The sequence below is a fragment of the Anomaloglossus baeobatrachus genome, chromosome 2, assembly GCF_048569485.1.
Source record: "Anomaloglossus baeobatrachus isolate aAnoBae1 chromosome 2, aAnoBae1.hap1, whole genome shotgun sequence".
Classification (NCBI taxonomy): domain Eukaryota; kingdom Metazoa; phylum Chordata; class Amphibia; order Anura; family Aromobatidae; genus Anomaloglossus; species Anomaloglossus baeobatrachus.
In genome coordinates, this window is record NC_134354.1 from 359,605,940 (window position 1) to 359,633,430 (window position 27,491).

General features: G+C 46.5%; 1 protein-coding gene across 4 annotated transcripts in view; it reads left to right on the forward strand.

Moving 5' to 3' along the window:
• HNRNPR (heterogeneous nuclear ribonucleoprotein R) overlaps nucleotides 1-27,491 on the forward strand; it is a 180,727-nt gene that overhangs the window by 56,816 nt on the left and 96,420 nt on the right. For all 4 annotated transcript variants that reach the window (XR_012750491.1, XR_012750492.1, XR_012750493.1 and 1 more), the window contains exons 3-7: nucleotides 17,645-17,758; nucleotides 19,442-19,618; nucleotides 21,138-21,273; nucleotides 21,578-21,783; nucleotides 22,611-22,760. Coding sequence is in view for 1 of the 4 variants with exons in the window: in XM_075336005.1 (XP_075192120.1) it covers nucleotides 17,645-17,758; nucleotides 19,442-19,618; nucleotides 21,138-21,273; nucleotides 21,578-21,783; nucleotides 22,611-22,760 (783 nt within the window). In the remaining 3 variants the exon portion in view is untranslated. The remainder of the gene's footprint in view (nucleotides 1-17,644; nucleotides 17,759-19,441; nucleotides 19,619-21,137; nucleotides 21,274-21,577; nucleotides 21,784-22,610; nucleotides 22,761-27,491) is intronic.

The following is a 27,491-nucleotide window of genomic DNA, read 5'->3' on the forward strand; positions in this document are numbered from 1 at the left end:
TCCCCATCGTGCTACATCCCCTATACTGCGCACCCCCCATCGTGCTACATCCCCCATCGTGCTCCATCCCCCATGCTGCGCACTCCCCATCGTGCTCCATCCCCCATGCTGCGCACCCGCCATCGTGCTCCATCCGCCATGCTGCGCACTCCCCATCGTGCTACATCCCCCATGCTGCGCACTCCCCATCGTGCTACATCCCCCATCGTGCTCCATCCCCCATGCTGCGCACCCCCCATCGTGCTACATCCCCCATGCTGCGCACCCCCCGTCGTGCTACATCCCCCATGCTATAATAGTTCTCCTATTATACTCAGAGAGGAGTATAATAGGAGGACTGTAATAGGAGGAGTAGTCCTTGGGGGAGAGGAGTATAATGCCGGCTCCCTGCACATGTGTACCGGGAGCCGGTGTACACTGGTAACTATGATACACATCGGGTAACTAAGGGACCTTAGTTACCCGATGTGTATAATGGTTACCAGCGTTCACGGGCTCCGTCAAGATCCCAGCATCGCAAGGTTATGTCTGGCGCTGCTGGGATCGTGACGGAGCCGGTGTAGAAGCAAGCGATATCCCAGGGTGTTGTGAGTGTGTGGATGTGATGTGTGAGGTATGTGTGAGAGTGAGTGTGATCTGATGTGTGTGTGTGTGTGTGTGTGTGTGTGCTCACCTGGGAGTCGGAGCGCCGTGTCAGTTGGGCCAGAGCGAGCGTGCATTGCGTGAGGGGGGCGGGGCCTGCAGAGAGCCGGGGCGAGAGGCCAATCCGTGTGGGGGGGCAGGGCCATGGCGAGCCCAGCGGCCAATCAGCTTTGTGTCACCGTAAGGACACAATTTTGGAGCATGACAGACAGACAGAATAAGGCAATTATATATATAGATAGAAACGCAGCTATATGCGTTTTTCATTGCGTTGTTGAACATCTCATTGAACTCAATGGGTGAAAAACGCAGAAATAATTAACATGCTGCATTTTTGTGGTCACCACAAAAACGCAGCTACAAAAAAATGCTGTGTGCGGACAGCACTTCTGAAAACCCATAGACATTGCTGGGGAAGCCATGTCACTGCGTTTTCAGCACAAAAACGCGGTAAACACCGCAAAAACGCCTAGTGCGCACAAGGCCTTAGCCAGATTTGCCGTAATGTGGGCTGCTATTTATAAGCTGGGAAGGACCAAATAACTATGGCCCTTCCCACCCCAATAACCTCTGCCCCCAGTTGTATGCTGTACCTTGGCTGGTGTTTAACCCCTTCAGCCCCAGGGCACTTCCCGTTTTTGCGTTTTTTTGTTTTTTGCTCTCCTTCTTCCGAGAGGCGTAACTTTTTTATTTTTCCATCAATCTTGCCATATGAGGGCTTGTTTTTTGCGGGACAAGTTGTACTTTTAAATGAAACCATGAGTTTTACCATATAGTGTACTGGAAAACGGCAAAAAAATTCCAAGTGCGGAAAAATTGCAAAAAAAAGTGTGATCGTACAATAGTTTTTGGGATATTTTATTCACGGTGTTCACTATATGGTAAAACTGAGGTATCTATGTGATGCCTGAGGTCGGTGCGAGTTTGTAGACACCAAACATGTATAGGTTTACTTGTATCTAAGGGGTTAAAAAAATTCACAAGCTTGTCCAAAAAACATGGCGCACGTTTTGCGCCATTTTCCAAAACCCGTAGTGTTCTCATTTTTTGGGATCTATGGCTCAGCGATGGCTTATTTTTTGCGTCTCGACCTGACGTTTTTAACGGTACCATTTTTGCGCAGATGCTACGTTTTGATCGCCTGTTATTGCATTTTGCACAAATTTTGCAACGACCAAAAAACGTAATTTTGGCGTTTGGAATTTTTTTTGCTGCTACGCCGTTTACTGATCAGATTCATTGATTTTATATTTTGATCGGGCATTTCTGAACGTGGCGATACCAAATGTGTATATTTTTTATTTTTTTTTAACCCTTTAATTTTCAATGGGGAGAAAGGGGGGTGATTTGAACTTTTAGGTTTTATTTTTTTTTTAATTTTTTAAAACTTTTTTTTTTACTTTTTTATTTTTTTATTTTACTAGTCCCCCTAGGGGGCTATAGCGATCAGCAATCCGATCGCTTTGCACTATCTGCAGATCTCAGCTACAGAGCTGAGAACTGCAGATTTGCTGCTTCACTTTCAATGCCGGCTGTATTCCGGCATTGAGAGGAAGTGAGTCATGTTAGCTACAGGTGTCATCACATGACCCTGTGCTACCATGGCAACCGCCGAAAGTCACGTGATCATGTCACGTGACTTCCGGTGGGGGCGGGGTAAGTCACTGTCATGGCGGCGCCCATATACATATCGCTGCCAGATTTTGGCAGCGAAATGTAAGGGGTTAATGGCCGTGGGTGGAAGCGATTCCAACCGCGGCTAGCAGGCACACATGTCAGCTATTGATAACAGCTGATATGTGCGCGGATCGCGGCCGCCTGCCGGCGGCAGGGGGCGGGGCTTACCGGCACACGATCCATGACGTACCCAGTACGTCATGGGTCGTTAAGGTGTTAAAAAATGGGGGAGACCCTAAGCTGTTTGATTTTTTTTTAAAAAAAAAAAAAGTGTGGTATCACCTCTTTTTCAAAACCAGCCAAGGTAAAGCTGACAGCTGAGAGTTCCAGCCTGGACATTGAAATTAGGGGGTCCCCACGTCATATTTTTTTTTTTTTCCTTCTTAACTTATTATTTCTGCTAAACAGCTGTACAAGCAATCTCTCTCTCTTCATCATCTATTTATTCCATCTATTACAGTTATATGTATCCTATCTCTGCACATCTTTTACACAGTTTTTTTTTTGTTCAGTAACATCTGTTTTTTTTTTTCCTGATATACGGATGCCGTACGTGTGATGTCCGTATTTACCTGTGCTGTTGGATAAAACCTGAAGGCCCCTTTACACACTGAGACTTTCTAGCGATCCCACCAGCGATCTCGACCTGACCGTGATCGCTGGAAAGTCTCTAACAGTCGCTGGTGAGCTGTCAAACAGACATCTGGCCAACGACGCAGCAGCGATACGGACCTGCAGCACGACCTCGCTGGAAAAGGAGCGCTAGCACGCCTATGGGCTGGGTCGCTAACAATGTCGTTGTAACGGTGTCAAAAACACCGATACATGCTGCGCAGCGGGAAACAAAAAACCAAAGTGGTCCTGAACAACTTGTAGTGATCAGCGACCTCACAGCGGGGGCCAGGTCTCTGATACGTGTCAAAAACTGCAATGTGTCGCTGGGGAGGTCTCTATGTCACAAAACCGGTGACGTTACAGCGATATCGCTAGCGATGTTGCAGTGTGTAAAGGTGCCTTTATCCTGTAGTACGGTAGTATAGGTATTGCCTGTCATTATAACTGCAAGGTGAAAATAATGAGATGACTTTAGAGAGGCAATTTCTACAGAACAGGAGTCAACCTCCGCAGTCAATGTGCAAACTGCAAGATTTCAGATTTTTAAAGTGTAGATCTGTATTTCCTTTCTCGCCTTTTTATTGGGGGACACAGACAGTTGGTATTATGATGTCTCCAGGGAGGCGTGACACTAGATTTGCAAAAGTGTTAGCTCCTCCCCCCACAGCATATACCCTAGCTAGGCAGGAAACTAGGTCAGTTTTTTCTAGTGTTAGCAGGGAGGCTGACATGTCTGGACTGAGCTCCACCAGAGGTGCCTCAGGCCAGCTTATTTTGTTTTTATTTTTACTTTTTATTTTGTTTTCTTTTTCTTATTCATTCTATTTTTGATAGGGAAAATACCAGGGTGCCTTGCCACCCCCGTTCCCCCCGTGTATGGGCAGAGGAAACCTGGCGTGCACAAGCCGTCAGTCTTCCCTCGCGCCCAAGTGGTCAGGTCTGCGTACCCCTCCAGGCTCCCTGGAAGCACCTCACACCAAGGTAGCTCCAGAGGGCTAGCAGAGCCGAGGACCTGATTCAGCCTTGAGCCGAAGATGTGTCCCTTAGTTCCCCACATCTATCACAGATGCGTCTTCAGACGGAGCCAGGAGCAGGTAGGGAGACGACGAGTCATCTGTCCCGTGCATCCAAACCGCCGCCTGGAACGGCGCCGGTGGGGCAATGCAGGCTGTGATCCCGGGGAGCATCATTAATTTAGCCCCCGGCTTCGGCCTGCATTGTAGCAACGCCCCCTCACTGCTCTGGAAGCCGCTCCCTCACTCAGGAGCAGCTCCTTTCCGATTGGCCATCACACTTAGTCCCAGCCCTGAGACCAATCAGCCTCCGGGGGCCGTCTCTCTCCTCCAGGCTGCCAGGAACACTGGACGTCATTTTCCCCGTGGGGAGCAGACTCGGGTGAGATCGCCTCCTTGGCTCTGCACTTCTGCAGCACTATATACTGCTCTGCTCAGCGGTATATCGCTGTCTCTCTAGCGGTGTGTGTCTGCTGGCTAGCGGTGTATATCAGCTACTAGCGGTATATATTGGCTCTGCCTGCAGGTATATGCTGGCTGTTTGACAGTATATGCCATTTTGCTACGGTATATACCGGCTCTGCATAGCAGTCACTTAATAATACTGCTAGTGGCTCCTCACTCATATAACTCTACCCCTATAGGGCTGTAGGACTCTATTGCTGACATGCGGACGCTCGTTTTCTAATGGCCGAAGCTATCCACTATGCCGGGGCTGCGATGCCCCTTCTACCGTGTCACAACAGACCCCGTTGCCGGACCAGGATGCCGTGCAGTCTCTGGATTCTGCTCCGGCCACCGGCCAGGCAGCACCCCCGTCTGATGACGTAATGCCTGCATGGGCTCTACTAATGTCTAAAAGGTTAGATGACCTTGCTGCTCAGATATCCCAGCCGTCCTCAGGCTCCCACAGCCTTCCTACGGCTCAGCTCCCTCAGAGGAGCCCGCCTGCTTCGTCTGGTCCCTCTTCCCCAGAACGTAAAAAGGCTGTTTCAAAAAGGCGCCATTGCGACCTCTACGCCTCTTCATACTCAGACAATGGTCAGTCTGACCCGGGCTCTGTGACTTTTAGTAGTCGCGATTCCCAAGACTCTGACTCTGTCTCTGATTCAGATGTCCTTTCTGAGTCTAGGCATATAGAAGACACACTAATTTCGGCTGTCAATCACTCTGTCGATCTCTGATCAGCCTCCTGACCCGACTTCTCAGTCGGCAATCAAGCGGGCCAAGAAGCCTCCTAAATCCTTTGCTCAGGATCCGGTTTTTCGGCAAATTATATCTAAACGGTGGGATCACCCTGATAGAAGGTTTAATAAAAAAACCCTTCTCTTCATTCGCTTATCCCTTTCCCTCTGAAATGGTTAAGCCCTGGTCAGTACCCCTCGTTGTGGATCCGCCAGTATCCAGACTGGCTAAACACACGGTCATGTCTGTTTCAGACAACGCGTCTCTCAAGGACTCGTCTGACCGCACAGTTGATGCTGCGGTGAAATCTATTTTCCAGGCTTCGGGCTCCTCTCTTCGCCCCTGTTTGCCTTAACATGGGTTGCAAGAGCTATGGGGTGTGGAGCAAGAACCTACGCAGGATGCTTCGCTCTTGTAATATTCCCCCGGCGGCTTTTGAGATCCTTGATTTCTTCTCTCTAGCCTCTAATTATTTTCTTCACGGCTCCCTAGATGCAGCTAGTTTGTCAGCCCTATCAGCGGCCAGTGCTGTCTTTGCCCGCAGAGTCCTTTGGCTAAAAATATGGAATGCGGACAGTGCCTCCAAGAAATCCCTGTCCACACTCCCCTTCCATGGCCTGCGTCTGTTTGGAGAATCCCTGGACAAACTTATATCTGAGTCGACGGGTAGTAAAAGTACCATTCTACCTCAAAAGCGGCCTGTATCCAGGAATTTTAAAAAATCTCCTTGGCGCAGGCAGTCCTTTCGGCCTGCCCCCCAAAAACCATCAGCCCAAGGATCGTCCCAACGCTCAGATTGAGGATCCGGTCCCTCAAGGTGCTCTTCTTGGCGTTCCCACTCCAAGCAACCTAAACCGAAAGGACCTCGCTCTGTACAGGCCCCCTCAGCATGACGCCAGGTATCCCTCCTGTTGGAGGGCGGCTTCTGCTTTTTCGGGATATCTGGCTAGACCACACTCACGATGCTTGGGTTCGAGAAATCGTCACCTCAGGTTACAAGATCGATTTTCCATTCCCTGCCGGCCAACAGGTTTCTGCCTTCTCATCTTCCAAAGTCCAAAACGCAAAGCCAGGCCTTATTTCAGGCCATAGCCTCTTTACAGAAAGCAAATGTTATCATTCCAGTGCCCCTGGAACAGCGCGGCAAAGGTTTCTATTCAAACCTTTTTGTCATTCCCAAAAAAAAATGGCTCTGTCCGCCCTATCTTGGACCTCAAACGGCTGAACAAATTCGTATGGATTCAAACTTTCCGAATGGAATCATTGAGAGCAATACTAGCCGCCATGGAGCCTGGAGAATTCCTAGCTTCCATAGACGTTCAAGATGCTTACTTACACATTCCCATATGTGTCTCTCATCAACGGTTCCTTCGCTTTGCTGTAGGACACCGTCATTTCCAATTCAGGGCCCTCCCCTTTGGGCTGGCCACTGCGCCTCGGGTCTTCACAAAGGTCATGGAGGTCGTCATGTCCATTTTACACCCCAGAGGCATCCTGGTCGTTCCCTATTTGGACGACCTTCTTGTCAAAGGGAGCTCTCTTCAAGTTTGCTCAGAAAGCGTGCAGATTTGCCTAGACACGCTGTCAAGGCTAGGGTGGCTTTTCAACTTCAACAAGTCATCCCTCATTTCTCATCAGCGCATCACCTTTTTAGGTATGCTGATAGACACGTCTATGAAGATTATGCAGGAGCCATGCGCACGTGGCGTATTAGAGCGCAGTGCTTTGGCTGCTGCCCGAAGCGCGCGTTCTAAGAAGTGACATGTCACTTCTTTCCTGCACTCTGCATGCAGCTCCTGCTCGGTCTATGGGAGGGGCTGCAGTCAGAGCGCATGAAATCGGCTTTTTTTTTTTTTTTTTCATTGCGGACTGTTTCTGCAGCGATTTGAAGCGCACGTGTGCTGTTCAAATCGCTGCAGAAATTTCTGCAGGGACAGTACGTAACGTGCGCACATGGCCTAACAGTCTGAAAAAGAACAGTAGTTCACTGAATAAGCAACCATGTGTCAGTGTCTTTACTGCAACAATACTGTACTTGGTTTGTAAATCTATGGCTATATAAATCTATCATTTATTTAAGTTTTTAATTGTAGCTATTGTAGTGCTTTTTTCCCTCCTGCAGCCTGGTTGTTGGTGGGTGAGTCATCGATGACATTCTATCAGAAGAGAGTTCCAGGGGGGTATTTTTTTTTTTTTTTTATTTTTAGGGTTATGACCACTGAAGTAGTCACCTAAGGTGCCCCGCACCCTAAAACATGAGACTGGTGGGGACAACAGCAGAAGTATAAAGGAGTGATGAGGGTCTGGTAGACAAATGTTTTTTGCTTTTTTTGTTTTGTTTTTGTTTTATCTTTTTATCCTTATTTTGCAGTCACCGCAAGCCTTAGTTTGAAGTTTATTATTGACAAAGCCCCTTTAGATTCAGTCTCTGCCCACCTAGCCTTATTAGAAAAAGTGTGTTTCAGCTCACCATCACAGGGTACATTCCACGAGGAGAATCCGGACGGTGCTTGCTGGATAGGGAAGGCTGAAGACAATCAAACAAAGGCGGATCCCCGACACAAGACGTCCATAGAAAAATTCAGAAGTGTAGATAAAACTTCACATTTATTTTAAAATTAAAAAGAGTAAGGCTGCTTTCACACATCCGGCTTGAGCTCTGCGGCTCAATCCGGCTGTGCAAGCCATGCAACGGATGCGGTGAAAACACCGCATCCTTTGCATAAGTTTTTCCCATGCGGCCCGTCCGGTTTTTGCCGCTTGCGGCATGCTACTGAGCATGCGCAGTGGCAAAAACCGCATGCGGCGGCCGGATGCGGTTTTTGCCGCATCCGGCCGCCATAGGCATGCATTGAAAAATGCGCCGCATCGGCCGAATGCGGCGCGATGCGTTTTTTTTTTTGCCGCACGAAAAAACGTGCTAGGCCGCCGCATCGGCTAAATCTGCCGCATGCGGCAAAAAACGGATGGAACGCAAGGCCTTGCGGCACTAATTAAAGTCTATGCAGAAAAAACGCAACCGGCAGCAAAAAAAACCCGGTTGCGATTTTCCTGCAAAGTGCCGGAGTGTGCCGCATTGCAGAAACCGGAGGTGTGAAAGCAGCCTAAGACATAACTCCTCCGATCAACACGTTTCAGACGTGATCGTCCTTAGTCATGATCACGACTAAGGACGATCACGTTTGAAACGTGTTGATCGGAGGAGTTATGTCTTACTCTTTTTAATTTTAAAATAAATGTGAAGTTTTATCTACACTTCTGAATTTTTCTATGGACGTCTTGTGCCAGGGATCCGCTTTTGATTGTCTTCACCTAGCTTTGACAGCCCCTCAGAGTCCCTCCTTCTTACTGGTGAAATCTTACAATGCTCAGTACAAGCTGCAGTTTTTGTCAAGCTGGGTGGGGATTGACTATTTCCTGAATATATTCGGACTCATTAATGTTTTTGCTGAATTCATAAACTGCTCTTTTATTTATAAATAATAATGCAGCCATTTTAACGTGTTCATTAAAGTTATGAACACCAGCATATTTAGTTCTAAGAGATCCAGGATCATCTCAGGATATACAATTAGTAGCGTGAAATTTGGTGACAAATCTTTCTTTTTTTTGCGATTTCTTGCTTGCTATGTGCGATCAATCTGCCTAACATTGCATATTTTGATAATCTCAGCCATAGTGTATTGGAAATGTTATAAAACGTTTAATGTATATAGTGTCTGAAGTGTCTTTCTGGGTCTTAGCATTCCCTACTATAGGGCTAATTTTAGAATCCAAGAAATGATTACTTACCCTGTGAATTCCCTGCCGTTACTGGAAGTGATGACGTCTTTTGCATTAGTCACCTGGCCATTGCAGCTAATCATTGATCTGCAATAAAAAAGGAACAATTTTTAGGCATCATTTGTATATAGTGTATATATAGTGTTTATATGTATAGTGTGTGTGTGTGTGTATATAATATGTATATAATATGTGTGTGTATGTATATGTGATTTTTGATATATATATAGAGATAGATGTTGTGTGTAGTTACCAAGTGTTTGTGTAGGGCGCTGTACATGTTCTGGGTGTGGCGGGGGGTGAGAGCGGTGTTGTATGTGTGTTGCGTTGTTTGTGGAGCGCTGTGTGTGTGGGTGTGGTGTGTTTTGGGGGAGCTATGTTTTGTGCAATGTGTGTGTTGTGCGGTATGTGCATATATTTATGTATGCCGCGGTGTTTGTGTGTTGGGTGTTGTGTGTGTGCGTTGGGTGTTGTGTGTGTGCAGCGTTGTCTGTGTGTGGGTGTCTGTGTATGGCGGTGTTTGTGGCTCCCTGTGTATGTGTGTTGGGGGGAGGTGTGCACCTCCCATCGTGCTCCATCCCCCATGCTGCGCACCCCCCATCATGCCCCATCCCCTATGCTGCGCACCCCCCATCGTGCTCCATCCCCCATGCTGCGCACTCCCCATCGTGCTCCATCCTCCATGCTGCGCACTCCCCATCGTGCTACATCCCCCATACTGCGCACCCCCCATCGTGCTACATCCCCCATGCTGCGCACCCCCCATCGTGCTACATCCCCCATGCTGCGCACTCCCCATCGTGCTACATCCCCCATGCTGCGCACTCCCCATCGTACTACATCCCCCATGCTGCGCACCCCCCATCGTGCTACATCCCCCATCGTGCTCCATCCCCCATGCTGCGCACTCCCCATCGTGCTCCATCCCCTATGCTGCGCACCCGCCATCGTGCTCCATCCGCCATGCTGCGCACTCCCCATCGTGCTCCATCCGCCATGCTGCGCACTCCCCATCGTGCTACATCCGCCATGCTGCGCACTCCCCATCGTGCTACATCCGCCATGCTGCGCACTCCCCATCGTGCTACATCCGCCATGCTGCGCACTCCCCATCGTACTACATCCGCCATGCTGCGCACTCGCCATCGTGCTACATCCCCCATGCTGCGCACTCCCCATCGTGCTACATCCCCCATGCTGCGCACTCCCCATCGTGCTACATCCCCCATGCTGTGCACCCCCCATCGTGCTACATCCCCCATGCTATAATAGTTCTCCTATTATACTCAGAGAGGAGTATAATAGGAGGACTGTAATAGGAGGAGTAGTCCTGGGGGGAGAGGAGTATAATGCCGGCTCCCTGCACATGTGTACCGGGAGCCGGTGTACACTGGTGACTATGATACACATCGGGTAACTAAGGGACCTTAGTTACCCGATGTGTATAATGGTTACCAGTGTTCATGGGCTCCGTCAAGATCCCAGCATCGCAAAGTTATGTCTGGCGCTGCTGGGATCGTGACGGAGCCGGTGTACACATGTAACTATGATACACATCGGGTAACTAAGGGACCTTAGTTACCCGATGTGTATAATGGTTACCAGCGTTCACGGGCTCCGTCAAGATCCCAGCATCGCAAGGTTATGTCTGGCGCTGCTGGGATCGTGACGGAGCCGGTGTAGAAGCAAGCGATATCCCAGGATGTTGTGAGTGTGTGGATGTGATGTGTGAGGTGTGTGTGAGAGTGAGTGTGATCTGATGTGTGTGTGTGTGTACTCACCTGGGAGTCGGAGCGCCGTGTCAGTTGGGCCAGAGCGAGCGTGCATTGCGTGAGGGGGGCGGGGCCTGCAGAGAGCCGGGGCGAGAGGCCAATCCGTGTGGGGGGGCGGGGCCATGGCGAGCCCAGCGGCCAATCAGCTTTGTGTCACCGTAAGGACACAATTTTGGAACATGACAGACAGACAGACAGAATAAGGCAATTATATATATAGACTAGAAGGTGGCCCGATTCTACGCATCGGGTATTCTAGAATTTACGTATTGTGTAGTTCATGTATGATTTTTGTTATAGATATAGATATAGATATAGATATATATATAGATATAGATATAGATATAGATATAGATAGATAGATAGATATATATATATATATATATATATATATATATATATATATATATATATATATATATATATATATATATATATATATATATATATATATATATATATATATATATATATATATATATAATAGATGGATGTTGTTGTGTGTAGTTACCAAGTGTTTGTGTAGGGCGCTGTACATGTTCTGGGTGTTGTCTGGGTGTGGCGGGGGGTGAGAGCGGTGTTGTATGTGTGTTGCGTTGTTTGTGGAGCGCTGTGTGTCTGCCGCGTTGTGTGTGTGTGTGTGTTGCACGGTTTGTGTGGGTGTGGTGTGTTTTGGGGGGAGGTATGTTTTGTGCAATGTGTGTGTTGTGCGGTATGTGCGTAGATTTATGTATGCCGCGGTGTTTGTGTGTTGGGTGTTGTGTGTGTGCAGCGTTGTCTGTGTGTGTGGGTGTCTGTGTATGGCGGTGTTTGTGGTTCCCTGTGTGTGTGTGTGTGTGTGTTGGGGGGAGGTGTGCACCTCCCATCGTGCTCCATCCCCCATGCTGCGCACCCCCCATCATGCCCCATCCCCTATGCTGCGCATTCCCCATTGTGCTCTATCCCCCATGCTGCGCACCCCCCCTCGTGCTCTATCCCCCATGCTGCGCACTCCCCATCCTGCTCCATCCTCCATGCTGCGCACTCCACATCCTGCTCCATCCCCCATGCTGCGCACCCCCCATCGTGCTACATCCCCCATGCTGCGCACCCCCCATCGTGCTACATCCCACATGCTGCGCACTCCCCATTGTGCTACATCCCCCATGCTGCGCACCCCCCATCGTGCTACATCCCCCATCGTGCTACATCCCCCATCGTGCTACATCCCCCATCGTGCTACATCCCCCATGCTGCGCACTCCCCATCGTGCTACATCCCCCATGCTGCGCACCCGCCATCGTGCTCCATCCGCCATGCTGCGCACCCGCCATCGTGCTACATCCGCCATGCTGCGCACTCCCCATCGTGCTACATCCCCCATGCTGCGCACTCCCCATCGTGCTCCATCCCCCATGCTGCGCACTCCCCATCGTGCTCCATCCGCCATGCTGCGCACTCCCCATCGTGCTACATCCCCCATGCTGCGCACCTCCCCATCGTGCTACATCCCCCATGCTGCGCACCTCCCCATCGTGCTACATCCCCCATGCTGCGCACTCCCCATCGTGCTACATCCCCCATGCTGCGCACTCCCCATCGTGCTACATCCCCCATGCTGCGCACTCCCCATCGTGCTACATCCCCCATGCTGCGCACTCCCCATCGTGCTACATCCCCCATGCTATAATAGTTCTCCTATTATACTCAGAGAGGAGTATAATAGGAGGACTGTAATAGGAGGAGTAGTCCTGGGGGGAGAGGAGTATAATGCCGGCTCCCTGGACATGTGTACCGGGAGCCGGTGTACACTGGTAACTATGATACACATCGGGTAACTAAGGGACCTTAGTTACCCGATGTGTATAATGGTTACCAGCGTTCACGGGCTCCGTCAAGATCCCACCATCGCAAGGTTATGTCTGGCGCTGCTGGGATCGTGACGGAGCCGGTGTAGAAGCAAGCGATATCCCAGGATGTTGTGAGTGTGTGGATGTTATGTGTGAGGTGTGTGTGAGAGTGAGTGTGATCTGATGTGTGTGTGTGTGTACTCACCTGGGAGTCGGAGCTCCGTGTCAGTTGGGCCGGAGCGAGCGTGCATTGCGTGAGGGGGGCGGGGCCTGCAGAGAGCCGGGGTGAGAGGCCAATCCGTGTGGGGGGGGCGGGGCCATGGCGAGCCCAGCGGCCAATCAGCTTTGTGTCACCGTAAGGACACATTTTTGGAGCATGACACAGACAGACAGACAGAATAAGGCAATTATATATATATATATATATATATATATATATATATATATATATATATATATATATATATATATATATATATATATATATATATATAATTATAGTATGTATGTATGTGTGTGTGTGTTTATTTTGGACTATAATCCACTTTTAGAAAAAGCATTGCTCTTGTTTGCTCTTTCTGTGATGGAGCGTAATCACTGGGAGATCTGAGCGTCTCTCCTCCTGCCCCATTCTGATCAGTCTGTTCGAGTCTACCAGGACCAAGGATGCTGCACAGTCTGACCATTCATGATCAGTCAGCTTGTATGTATGTGTGTACTGTAGAGTGTACATAATGCGTCTGCTGCAGAGAAGTGCTAATTATAAATCAGTTACCTCCCTATTCTACCCTAGTACATTCACCTTAGTGAGATGTATCCTTCCACTTGCTTACACCAGCAGGAAAGGTTTAATTCTCTGCTATCTGAACATGAGGTGCCTCATATAATAAGGTGTGTCCTTTAGTTCTAAATCTAGCCTGAGGAAGAAATTAGATTGATTTTTAAATGAGTTGCTGTGTTTAATAATTTATCTTTCTACACCTTCCTTCCTTGTCTTCATTGTGGCAGTGGCGGCCACCATGTTTTTTTCTCATATTTTTTTTGTACTTTGCAATTATAGTTCTAAATTTGATCATTTATGAAACCGCATAATTCGGTAATTTGTTATGAAATGTAAAGGGGTTATTCAGGATTTCTTATTTGTACTATGTGCCTAAAAACTAACAGGCAGAGACAGAGGCAACCACACCTGCCTATTGTACCAGGCGCCGATTGAGAGTGGTCTCTGATTGTTCCTGCCGGTCATTCAGCTCCATGTCACCAGAGCAGTTTTTCTGCTGGGATTCTCTGTCCACGGAGCGTGACTGCTGGCGTCATGCTGATTGACAGCTGGGGTCCAGCAGTTAAGGCCCCGTCACACATAGCGATGTCGTTAGCGAGATCGCTGAAATGTCCCAGGTTTTGTGACGCAACAGCGACGTCGCTAGCAATCTTGCTAGACGTGTGACACATAACGCAGCAGGGGGGCGGTCGCTGCTATCACCGATCGTACCTGAATGTCCTGAATCATTTTTTTGATTGTTGGTGTCCTGCTGGGCAGCATGCATCGTTGTGTTTGACGCCATAACAACTATGAGCGACCTCATTGGCACACCTGGGTGACAGCGTCCCAGCGACCGCCGAGGTCGTTATACGGATCGCCGTATCGTTGCTGCATCGCTAATTGAATCTGCCTGTTTGACAGCTCACTAGCGACCATGTAGCGATGTACCAGGAATGCTGACCAGGTTGTATCGTTGTCGGGATCGCTGGAACGTCGCTACGTGTAACGGGACCCTTAGGCCCTATGTGCACTTGCCGGTTTTTGCAGCGGATTTCCTGCGGTTTTGCTGCATGTTTCGCTGCATGTTATGTTCATAACATCTCTGCAGTGATTCACCAGCAAAACCTATGGGAAGAAAAAATGCTGTGCGCACTATGCAGATTTTGACAGCTGCATGTTTTGCTGCGGGATTCCCGCAGCAAAAACAATTGCATGTCACTTCTTTTCCGCACGTCGCTGCGGCATTTCACTCCATTGACTGCAATGTAATCGTGAAATCCCGCAGGGAATAACGCAGGCAGCAAATTCTGTGCGGTTCACTGCGTTTTTTGCGTTTTTGGGACATAATGTTCAACACTGGACAGGAAGAGGAAGCGGAGCAGAGAGTAAACACACACACATCACACAGACACAGACATAGAACACACACAACTCACTCACACACAGACACAGACATATAGAATCCACATCAAACGGACATATAGGAAAAACAAAAAACACGTGGGCTCCGCCGTATTTTTACCGTCCAGCCGAGGTAAACACACAGCGGCGGCCTGGTATTCTCAGGCTGGGGAGGGCGAGGGCCAGGGTTAATGCCCCCTCCCCCCCTCCCGCAGCCGAGAATATCAGCCCGCCGCTGCCCCGGGACTGTTGCATCCATTATGTGACCGTCCCAGAGTGTCCTGGCTCTTCCAGATTGCCGTGATTCGGTGGCAATCCAGGTAATAATGAGTTAATGGCAGCGCATCGCTGACACTAAGTCCAGGCTTGATCATGGCAGCGTCTATGAGACAGCTTTCATGATCAACCCGTAAGTAAACTGAATAAACACACACACCAAAAAATCCTTTATTTTAAATAAAACACAAAAAAGCCCCTGTTTCACCCTTTTATTAACCCATCCCAAACACACAGCTCCGGCGTAATCTACAGCGATGTCCCACGTCCCTTGCATCCAGCTGCGACTGACATTGCACTGAATGCAGCCTCGTAACGAGCCTGCAGAGGTAACCACAGGTCATTTCTCACGGCTGGTAATGTGAACACACTACCGCTCTGGAGAAATGCAGCGTGTCGATTGATCTGTCCTCTATCTATCCCTCTGTCTATCTATCTATTCTTCTATCTGTCTAATTATCTATTTATCTATCTACTATCTATCTTAGAAGGAAATGACTTTTTTTTTTCTTTCAATGTGCTTTATTGCATTGAATGCATTAAAACACATGTATCAACCCGCAAGCGGCAATACCGCGAACAATACCGCGCTAAAACTGCAGCAAACCGCATGTGGTTTTTGGGTGCGGTTTGCCGCGGTTTTTTAGCGCGGGTGCGGTAATCTTTCAGACCCTGCAGAATTTTCTTAAGAAAATTCCGTTTTCCAGTGTGCACAGGGTCTTAGGCAGTAGGGAGCCCCATCAGTCAGCATGATGTTGGCAATCACGCCCCGTCAACAGAGCAAAGTGGAAAAGAAGCCGCTGCTCTGTCGGTGACATCAGTGGAAGCCGCTGAATTGCTGGCAGGAGCGGTCTGTGACCACACTGTGCCGGCAGAGATAGGTGCTCGGCACAGCAGGCAGATAGGTAGCCACGCCTGTTAGTGCTGAGACACATTATAAAGGGGGAAAAAAATGCCACCGTTCTGCAAATGGGGGACACAAGTTGTTTTTGACAAGTGGTGGACTCAGTGTTTAGACCAGGAGTCTCAAACATGGCTGTATGCGGCCCGTCAGGCTGCTTCGTGCAGCCATTGTCTGCACTTTGTTAGATGAGTGTTTTGCCGGCGCTACGCTCTGAGGCAAGGACTGTGTGCGCGCACCGCCGGCAAAACACTCATCTAACATAAATCGCTGCCAGGGGCAGTCACCGGGGCACGGCCTGCAGACAGCGAGAAGCAGAGGTGAGGAGCCGAGGGAATGCGGGACAGGTGAGAAGAATGGTGGTTTTTTATTTTTTGTGTATGTGAAGGACGGCACATTAACCCCTTAGCGACCTATGACGTACTGGGTATGTCATGGCTCCCTGGTACTTAAGGACCCATGACATACCCAGTAAGTCATGGTGAAATCGCAGCCCTGGTGGCTACGATCGCTGTTTGCATTGCAAATAGCAAATATACCTTAGATTCGTGGAGGAGGGAGCCTCACGAGGGGTGGTGTCTCCTCCCTGGAACTACGGAGGCTGTGATTGGCTGACGAATGCTGCACAGCCAATCACAGCCACCGTAATGTTTCAACCATTGAAAATGGCTGTAACATTGAAATCCAGCCCTGATCAGTGCAGCTGTAGCACTGATCATTGGCTGGAGCTGGGTGATCTCTTTCACCCGCCCCCAGCTCTGATTGGAGAGATCGGTCACAAGGCCGGTCTCTCCAATCACTGTGGATATGGGGCTGGAGACCGCTCCCTCAGCTTCACTCCAGCGTCCGTGGGTGGAAGCCGAGCGCGATCGGTAAATTATAGCGCCCCCTTTCACAGGCCGCCGCCACTGCCCCCACCACCCATTACTACAGGATGGGGACATTACTATAGAATAGGGACAAGGTGGGCACCTTACTATAGAATAGGAACAAGGTGGGCACATGTCTATAGGATGGGGACAAGGTGGGCACATGTCTATAGGATGGGGACAAGGTGGGCACATGTCTATAGGATGGGGACAAGGTGGGCACATGTCTATAGGATGGGGACAAGGTGGGCACATGTCTATAGGATGGGGACAAGGTGGGCACATGTCTATAGGATGGGGACAAGGTGGGCACATGTCTATAGGATGGGGACAAGGTGGGCACATGACTATAGGATGGGGACAAGGCTTGGGACATTACTAAAAGATGGGGACATTACAAGGATGGGCATAATACTATTGGATGGGGACATTACTATAGAATAGGGACAAGGCTGGGGTCATTACTATGGGATGGGGAACATTACTAAAAGATGTTGGCCAAAATTTCTATATAGGGATAATTGTAAGACTATTAGTTACAAGAAAGGGATAAAATGTAAAAAAAAAAAAAAATAAAACATGACTTTTTTTTTACCATCAAAATTTTTTTTTTTTTTTTTTTTTTTTTTTTTATATATTTAACCAAAGAATGTGCACATTTGTTATAATAAAAAAGTGAAAAATGTTGAAAATCAGTGATCCAAAGGTGTGTAAAAAATATATATATGGTACCAAAAAAAGTCACTTTGTCCCGCAAAGAATGTGGCCCCCCAAATTATTTTTTTCCTCTGTGCGGCCCATACACCCAGCCGAGTTTGAGACCCCTGGTTTAGACCCATCTGGTTAGTGGATAGGTGATAATTTTGTTTTAACTGGAATTCCCCTTTAAGCTGCAGTATAATTTTTATTTGTTTTTAGGCATTACTGGAAAGAACTGGCTACAGTTTGGATGTAACAACGGGGCAAAGAAAATATGGTGGACCACCTCCAGAATCTGTTTCCTCGTGTGCACAGCCGGGCATTGGAACAGAGGTCTGTCAGATTTTGTACTGGCACAAGTTTCTCATGTACATTTTCTATGTATAGGATAATATTAACAAAACAGAAAAAAGAATTTCTTAAATTGTGGTATTTGATATGGGCTAATGAGTTGCCATAACAGCTGGACGTTACCTAAAAATCTGCCAGGTAACATTGATAGGTATAATGTACTTCAATACAAAAATATTGCAGTGAATTATTAAAGTGATCACAAGGTTAAGTCCACCAATTGGGCTATTAAAACTTTTTTTTTCCTTTTTAATATAAAAAATATATAAATGGAAAAAAAAAACCTACACCTAATTGGTATTGTTGTACTTATAACTTAGACCACAAGAGAACATTTTATTAATTTTGTGCTGTGAACATAATAAAAATAAAATAAAGAAAAATGCCTGAATAGTTTTCTTTTGTCCTTCTATTTGCACAAGAACAGGAGTAAAATGTACTTAAATAAAAAAAATGTCTTTCACAAAAAGATACCTCCTTAAAGAGGTGTTCCACTACTTTTTCACCACTAACTATATCTCCTAGTTCTTCTAAACAATACCTTTTGTAGTATTTGTGTATTGAATGTATAACTTCTATCAACGCATCTCAGCAGGGATCACATAGCAGTGGATTGTTATGCAGATTCTTCTTCCTCCTCTGTTATGTCTGACACTTCCTTTTCCAATAGAAAAATCAGACAAAACGAAAGGAAGTTGTCACTGGCCTCTTGATAGTGGGTGTGAGCGTTTTGGCGTGAAACACAATTATTCTGCCTCACTGTCTCACCAAGGTGAATTGACAGTTTCATTCTGCAGTAACAGCACTGCTGCGATCTGCATTTCAAAAGTAAAGGGTTTAGGTAATCCAATCCATGTCATGGACAGCTGAAAAGTACTGAAATTTGCAGAACATATACAGTGACAGGGCTGTACTGGCCATTTGGCAATTGCAGGATGGGCTGGTACCTAACCTGGGCTGCGCTGACACTTGGTATCTCCCAATATATTCAGCAGTTCAGGATGGAGAATGGAGGGGGCGTGCTAAGTAGAGATGAGCGAACCTTTTTGGAGGTTCGGTTCGCTGGGTACATTCGAACCTTAGCTAAGGTTCGATTTGTGACCCAGGCTTGATCCAAACCTCAATGGAAGTCAGTAATTCGGCAGTTCATGTCTCCGCGCACATTCAGCCAGCCATAAACTGAACACTTCCGGGTGAGGGTGGTAAGGTTTTTGTGTTTGCACACTAAATCAGATCTTGGTGATTTTACCTCCAGTGCAAGCCGTTCAAATACTGTACATTGCTGAGCATCATTCATACCCAAGCTGCTCACTTGAGTGGTTTGTAGTTGTAACTCACTTGAACTTCGAACCCGAACCCTCAGGTTCGCTCATCTCTAGTGCTAATTGCTGCTTCACAGGGTGCAGCAATGCATGATGGACCTTGTAGTATTAGCATACAGTAATCCTGGGGAGAGGAAGAGATTGATGTAAACATCAGAGCTGCAGCTGGCAGGCACCAAGTAATGCTTTCTGCATGACAAAAGATTTTATATTACTATGGATACATTTAGTGGCACATAAAAGCACGATTGATGAATAAAAAATTAAATGAGTTAGGGTGGTGAATAAAGTCTTTAAATTATGAATAGCTCATGATTTATTTTTTTTTTTTTTTGTTAAACAGGTGTTCGTTGGAAAGATACCCAGAGACTTGTATGAAGATGAGCTAGTACCTCTCTTTGAAAAAGCAGGCCCCATCTGGGATCTTCGTCTCATGATGGATCCTCTCTCCGGGCAAAACCGCGGTTATGCCTTTATCACTTTCTGTAACAAAGATGGAGCACAGGAGGCTGTCAAGTTGGTAAATAATAAATAAGTGCTCTGTTCACACTGCCATTTGAAGCCTCTTTTGGCAGTTACTTGGGGCTTGTCACTTTTTAACAAGAATAGTGCAGCATACACTGCAGCAATTTCCTTAATACACAAAGTACAGTCTAATCAATAATAGGTCTTGACATAATTTCCATAATTAGATATGTTAAAATGATTTTCCTGTGAGTATATAGACACAGCAGGGTCTCACAACTGCTTGTTTGTGTGAAGGAACACATTGCCCTGCCGGTTTGTTTTAGGACAGGAAGAAGTGTTTTTACTGTATCACTAGTCCTTTGAGCTCATTATAAATCAAATCAATATATAGTCCATAGAAGAGATGAGACTGCACTCTCTGGAGTATGCCAAAAAATCTTCTTTATTAAATTATCGGTGCAAGGTAAAAAGCAGGAGAGGAGCTAGGTGCGGGGCCCCTCACGGACGACGACCGTTTCGCATCTAATCACGCTTCGACAGGTCCAGTGGAGGTGAAGATTAACGTGGGGCGGTTGCTTTTTTTTTCATTGCAGCAGTCTGATGCAGAAAATAAAAAGGCTGCATTTACCTCTGACGATTGCCACTCCTATGATTCTTGTGCTGTCTCTCCCGTCGGTCGTGTGCCAGGATAGAGAAGGCTGCAGCTGATCACATAACCACCAGGAGAGAGGACACTGATTGTACGAGTGCTGCCAGTCCAGGAGGTAAATATGTACTTTTGTTTTCTGCAGCAGATTGCAGAAATTCTAGGGCTTGTCCACTACTTTTACCCCTTCGATCAGCTGTTCTTGGTCCTGGCAGCGTTAGCAGTAAGACTGAAATGCTCCTCTTCGGAGCTGCTCAGTCTTCTAATAGTGTCTGCGGCCGGATACTACACATCCTTTTCCTATTGGTCTGAGTGGGAGGTGGATGTGCAGTACCCGATCGTGGTCACTCACTATCAGAAGACAGAACAGCTCTGGAACTGAGCATTTACGGCCAACTGCTGCTGGCACTGGCACCAATACCAGCTGATCGGCGGGGGGTGGGATGTCGGACCGCGGCTGATCAGACATTGATGATCTATCCTAAGGATAGGCCTTCAATGTAAAAGTAGTGGACAACCTCTTTAAGAAATACTGGACAACCCCTTTTAGTTTTTCAGTGCACGTCTAAAAATAAGAGGTAGAATTTGTTTGGCTGCTCGTCTGTTATAATTACACAAGGTTTCTGGGACCCATAAGAATTTATTTTTCCATGTTAGTGTGTGAACTACTGCTCATAAATGGGTTAGTATCATGGATCATATCATATAGGTGCTGTCATGCCCTCACTCCAGGTGTTGTATGTCCACTGCTTCTACTGCTGCACTTTTTGGCTGCTCATCACTTGTGTTATCATTTACTGGCTGAGGTACAATTTACACATTGCATGTATTCTTTTAAGCTTAGTTCTATTATCACATTATATTATTATGTACTGAAATATGATTATTTTTATAATTTTGCTTCTCTTCTAACTGTTTTCCCCAGTGTGACAACTATGAAATACGCCCTGGGAAACATATTGGAGTGTGCATATCTGTTGCTAACAACAGACTCTTTGTTGGATCCATCCCCAAAAATAAAACTAAAGAAAATATTCTGGAAGAGTTTAGTAAAGTCACAGGTATATTATTTAATGCCAAGAGTGCTTCACCTATCTGGACCAAAACGATCATTAAATGACATGAGCTAGAACTGCCATTGAGCGTCCATTCTTCAATGTATTCACTCTGATTTGCACCAAGGGTACAGTGCTCTCTAGTCTTCATTACTTGCCATATTATTATATGTAAGAGAAATGCACTGCCTGCCTCTAATTGGACTTGTAGGCACGTGGCCTATCAGTTTAGGGTCTCTGATGCCCTAGCTGCTGTATATTCCCGTGTTTTTAGTAACTTTTTTCACTTTTATAATTGTGTAATCTCTAGAGGGCCTGGTGGATGTGATTCTGTACCATCAACCTGACGATAAGAAAAAGAACCGTGGATTTTGTTTTTTGGAATACGAGGACCACAAAACTGCAGCACAGGCTAGACGGAGGTTAATGAGTGGCAAGGTGAAGGTTTGGGGCAATGTTGTAACTGTAGAATGGGCAGATCCAGTGGAGGAGCCAGATCCAGAAATAATGGCAAAGGTGAGCAATTTTTAAAGTGATTAGTAAAGTAGATGCAATTCATGCAGTTACAATAGGTGTTTTGCTAAACAAATTGTACAGGAAAGTACAAATTGTACAGTTAGAACTAAGCTTTACCAGGGCCATCACTAGATGTTTGGTATCTATGTACTTTTAATGACCTGGTGAATCATAATGCCAGATCAGTTTTACCATATAGTAAGCATATGGTACATGGGAAAAAACAATAGTGTAATTGCACTTTTTTTTTTGCAATTTCACAGGACTTGGAATTTTTTCTCCCATTTTCTTGTACACTATATAGTAAAATAAATGGTGTCATTCAAAAGTACAGAGAAAAAAAAGTGAAGGAAAATACAGCATCTGCGTATAAAATTAAAACGTGGCTTTATTGAAAAAATTAAAAACTAGAAAAAACCATGACAATATTCCAAGTAGACTAGATAGTCCGTCCTACACGTTTCAAACAGTTAACCTGTTCTTAATCATGACGTCATGATTAATTTTATATGCGGATGCTGGATTTTCCTTCACTTTTTTCTCTAGTTCCACCTGACTGCCGGTCATGCTTCCGGGCACCGCACCCTCATACAACAGTCTGGTGAGCTGTTCACATCTTCACGTTTATTCAACAGTACAATTTGTTTAGCAAAACACAAGCCCTCATATGGCAATATTGATGAAAAAATAAAAATGTCTTTTGGAAGAAAGGGAGGAAAAAACGGAAAATTGACGGCATGTGAAGGGGTCATAAATGGTGTTGGTGATTCATAATTATTTATCTGAATTAATCCCCTTGAGTTTTTTCTCTTTTTTTGGCATTTTAGGTTAAAGTACTTTTTGTTAGGAACTTGTCTTCTACAGTAACAGAGGAGATTCTAGAAAAAAGCTTTTCAGTGTTTGGAAAGTTGGAGCGGGTGAAGAAACTGAAGGATTATGCTTTTGTGCACTTTGAAGAGCGGGATTCAGCAGTTAGGGTGAGAAGGGTATCTGTTTTATCAAAGTAAAACTATTGGACAAGGATGCTGCGGTCTCTGCTCAGCAAAGCACCGGATAATTGTAAAATGATAAATATTTATGTATCTATAGATATCTTTCCAGATAAGCTGTTACTTTTTTGCTTTCTTAATTCAGTAATCTGTAAGTACGTACACCCAGCTAAAAGCTATTGTCAGCGATTTTCTAGTGCGTATGCTTCTATTTTCAGTTGGTGGTCTTCAACAGGGGTATGTAAAGTATGGCATTGTGATATTTGAGTGGACATTTTAAGCTCTCTATTTATAGCACGATAGCACGAGTATACAATCTAATTAAAGGAGTTGTCCGACATAAACTCCCAAAACATAAGCTAATCTGTGCTGTATTGTCATATAAAACACCCCTACATTTTTATTTAGTTTTTTTTGTTTTCAAACGTTTGTTCCTCTTGAATGATCCCTTTATTCTCTGCACACACTTTGTTTACCTGCAGCTCAACCTAACATGACATCTTCCTCATACCAAACGACACAGTCAGAGCTGGCACCACCTGGCCTCACTGTCCAGCCCCGCCCTCTGCACACTCATTGGCTGTCAGTATTCTGCTCAGAACTGACCTCTCATCGCTCCAGCAAAGATGGGCACATTACTACATTATATGTGCGGTGGATGTGAGGTGATTGTGCTGTCACAGATGAGATATCACTACTCTGTATTTCCAATCAATGGTAGTACAGAGCAGTAATCCTGCTTCTCAAATCTGTGACAGCACAATCACCTCACATCCACCACATATATAATGTAGTAATGTGCCCATCCCTGTCCCCATACTATAGTAATGTGCCCCATGCTTGTGCCCATCCCTGTCCCCATAATTTAGTAATATGCCACATCCTTGTGCCCATCCTGTAGTAATGTCCCCTTGGGCTCCTCTTCTTGTAGCAATGCTCTGTCTTGTAGAATTGCCCCCTAATCTGCAATTCTTCACACAAAAAAAATAAACCAAACACACATCCTTCTCACCTGTCCTCGTTCCCTCAGTGCCGTTTCCTGCCTTTTGCGGCCGCAGCCCCCTGCTTGCTGATCGCTTCTGGTGCAGAGGCCACTGCTGACAGCGGTTTGTCAGATGACTGATTTCCAGGCGCTGTGCAGGGACGCGCTCTCTGTGCAGCTTCTCCAGTGGCCTCTGTTTGGTCAGCCGCTGATCATAACTGTATACAGAGTTCGACTCTGCAGAGCGCCCATGAATCTGTCATCTGTTGTAAAGCGCTGACTACACAGTCCCCTGCAGGGGCCGCGATCAGCAAGGGGCCTGCACGCCACAAGCAGCATCAGGGGCCGGAGCCTACAGCGCTTTATATCAGATGACAGATTCCCGGGCGCTCTGCAGAACTGAGCTCTGTATACAGCTAAACAGATTAATGCCAAGGTGGGGGGTATAATATAGTGTATTTAAAAAACTATCACTATATAAATATATTAAATACACCCCTACTCCAATAAATAGGCTATTCATATAAATATAAAACCGACAAGAAAAACAGCCAAAATGCAATAAAATATATATTCCTTTATTAATAATGTAATTAAAACAGCAATTTATATGCAAGGTTAATGATGACAGGAGGGACCCACAACACAGTACAATTATGTATAAAAATAAATAAGAAATGTAATTACATGAAGAGGCCACCAGATGGCAGCAAGAGCCCAAAGCAGCCGAGCACACATGAAAAAATGCCACAGAATAAATAAATATATATATAAAGTGCAAATGCTATAAATTATACATAAAGTGCACAACAGTAATAATAACGTGTATAATAGTGAAAAAGTGCACTATAATTAGTAGTACTATGGCAGACAGTTCCATGTGAGGTCACATGCAAAGAGCATCAAGATAGCCACCTGGGGTAAATCCACAATGCTAAGTCAAAGTTGGACTATATAAAAGTGCAATGTGCAAGCAAACAAATGTAAATACATTGAATTAGAATCAGATGGATATACCTGAAGCCATGTGGACCGTGTATAGGGAGCCTCCAACCCACCCTACACGTGTTTCGGCGTACCTTCGTCAGGGGAATGTGTTGAATGTGGAACCCTGACGAAGGTACGCCGAAACACGTGTAGGGTGGGTTGGAGGCTCCCTATACACGGTCCACATGGCTTCAGGTATATCCATCTAATTCAATGTATTTACATTTGTTTGCTTGCACATTGCACTTTTATATAGTCCAACTTTGACTTGGCATTGTGGATTTACCCCAGGTGGCTATCTTGATTTTCATGTGTGCTCGCCTGCTTTGGGCTCTTGCTGCCATCTGGTGGCCTCTTCATGTAATTACATTTCTTATTTATTTTTATACATAATTGTACTGTGTTGTGGGTCTCTCCTGTCATCATTAACCTTGCATATAAATTGCTGTTTTAATTACATTATTAATAAAGGAATATATATTTTATTGGATTTTGGCTGTTTTTCTTGTCTGTTTTATATCTGTATACAGCTACTGCAGTGATCTGCTGCTGGCCTTTGATTGGCCGGCAGCTGATCATAGCTGTATACAGCGCTCCCATCTGCGCAGCGCCAGTGAATCAGTCATCTGATATACAGCGCTGACTGCACGGCCCCAGCACAGGCAGCGTTCAGCAAGGGGGCCACTGCCTGCAGCATGGGGGCTGCATGAAGCGTTCAGGCAGCTAGACCCCTGCACTATGGAATGTAGGGAGGAGGCGGGGACTCAGGCGCCATGTACCCGCCCAACAGGGTGGATACAGGACATTGGCTGGGATGCCCGTCGACAAGGTGAGCATAAGCGCCTGCCCTGTCGTCGTGACATCACAGGAAGCGGCAAAATCCCGGCAGAAGTGGTCCCATGACCGCTCTTTGCTGGGAGAGAGGGGCTGACAGTAACTATCTACCTGCCCTGCTATCTACTTACCTGCCCCAATGTTGCCCAATAGTGTAATGACAAGAATAAGTCAATAAGCCGGATAACCCCTTTAAGTATCCACATATTGTAATACCCTATCGTGCGCCAAACTTAAATACTTAGAAGCGCCAACCCCATTTCATACATTGTAAAAACATTATTTTTTTTTTTTAAAAAAAAAGAAGTTATGTACAGTATTTGGGTATGTATAGCTACATACATTTGTACATAGAATATGGGTCTTAAGAGATAAAGCCAGCAGCCTGTCCATTGTCCTAGCATAGTTACAATGCTATCACAATTATATTGTTTGCTTTCCCTGTCTGTATTGATTAGAAGCATGTTAGGCCATGTTCACATAGTGTTCTAGCTTGCATCTGGGCAGCACGGTGGCTCAGTGGTTAGCACTGCAGTCTTGCAGCGCTGGGGTCCTGGGTTCAAATCCCACCAAGGACACCATCTGCAAGGAGTTTGTATGTTCTCCCCGTCTTTGCGTAGGTTTCCTCCAGGTACTCCGGTTTCCTCCCACACTCCAAAAACATACTCATAGGGAACCTAGATTGTGAGCCCCAATGGGGACAATGTTGCCAATATATGTAATGTATCTAAAGCGTTGTGGATTTAACAGCGCTATGTAAATGAATAAATATTATTATTATTATCTGAAGCCCAATAAAACAGTATGTAGGTGTAAATGCCTATTGTGCCATTGAATATAATGATGCAGATGGCATCACATTGCACTCTGACAGACCTCATTTTTGGCAAGATACATTTTGTTGACGTGGGCACGAAGATGACGGTGACTGTCTCAATTCCTTCAAGTAGGCATATACGTCCGAAAATTATGTCCTACAGAGCACATAGACATGTGCATCATTATAGTAAATGGCACAGTCTGTGCATACACTCGAATCCTGTTTTCTTTATCGTTCCTATGGGAGACCCAGACATTGGTGTATAGCTTCTGCCTCCGGAGGACACACAAAGTACTACACTAAAATGTGTAGCTCCTCCCTCTGAGCATATACACCCCCTGAATAACCAGATCTAGCCAGTTCATTGCTTTGTGTTCAGGAGGCATACATCCACACATGCATTCTCATCTGATTTTTCATTTTTGGAAAGATTTTGAAGAAAAGCGGGTCCAAGTCTGGACCCCCGGCATGTCCCTTCTCACCCCACTGTGTCGGCGGTGTTGTTAAGGTTGATTCCAGGGCTGGAGCCTTACATGCCGCGCTCCTTCACCATCCCCCGGGCTCTGGCTTGAAGTGGGAGCCAGCACGGTTCTCCATGCTTTGCAGGAGACCGGTCTCCATCCGCAGCCCTTCAGGATCCTGCTGGACGGAGCACTCATCCCCAGGGACTTGGAACCCTGCGTCTCAGCAAGCTAAGTACCTGAGACGTTTATATTATGATGGGAGAGTGTGCTGTGTAACTTTGCTGACATTTCCGGCCGGTTCTCTGGTTGTCGCCTGAGAACCGCGCCGATGGTGCCAGCGCGCCGGCCGCATCGCTCAAATTTAGGCCCCGGCTTCGCCGGAGGCCTACTTTCGTTTTCACTGCCCTCGCATGTCAATCATGCAGAGGGACAGTGCGGCTCCGCCCAGCGGCCGTTCGGCACAGGGGAGGGACACTCCTCTCTGAGTACATGTCCCCTCCCCTGTAAATCTCCTTGGCCCTCCAGATCCCGCTCTCAGAGCAGGTCCTGCCCCCTCTCCTCGCTCCGGCGTCATTTTATCAGCGTTTCTCTCTGTGATCGGCGCTGGCTGCAGCATCCCTGCTAAGCTGCTT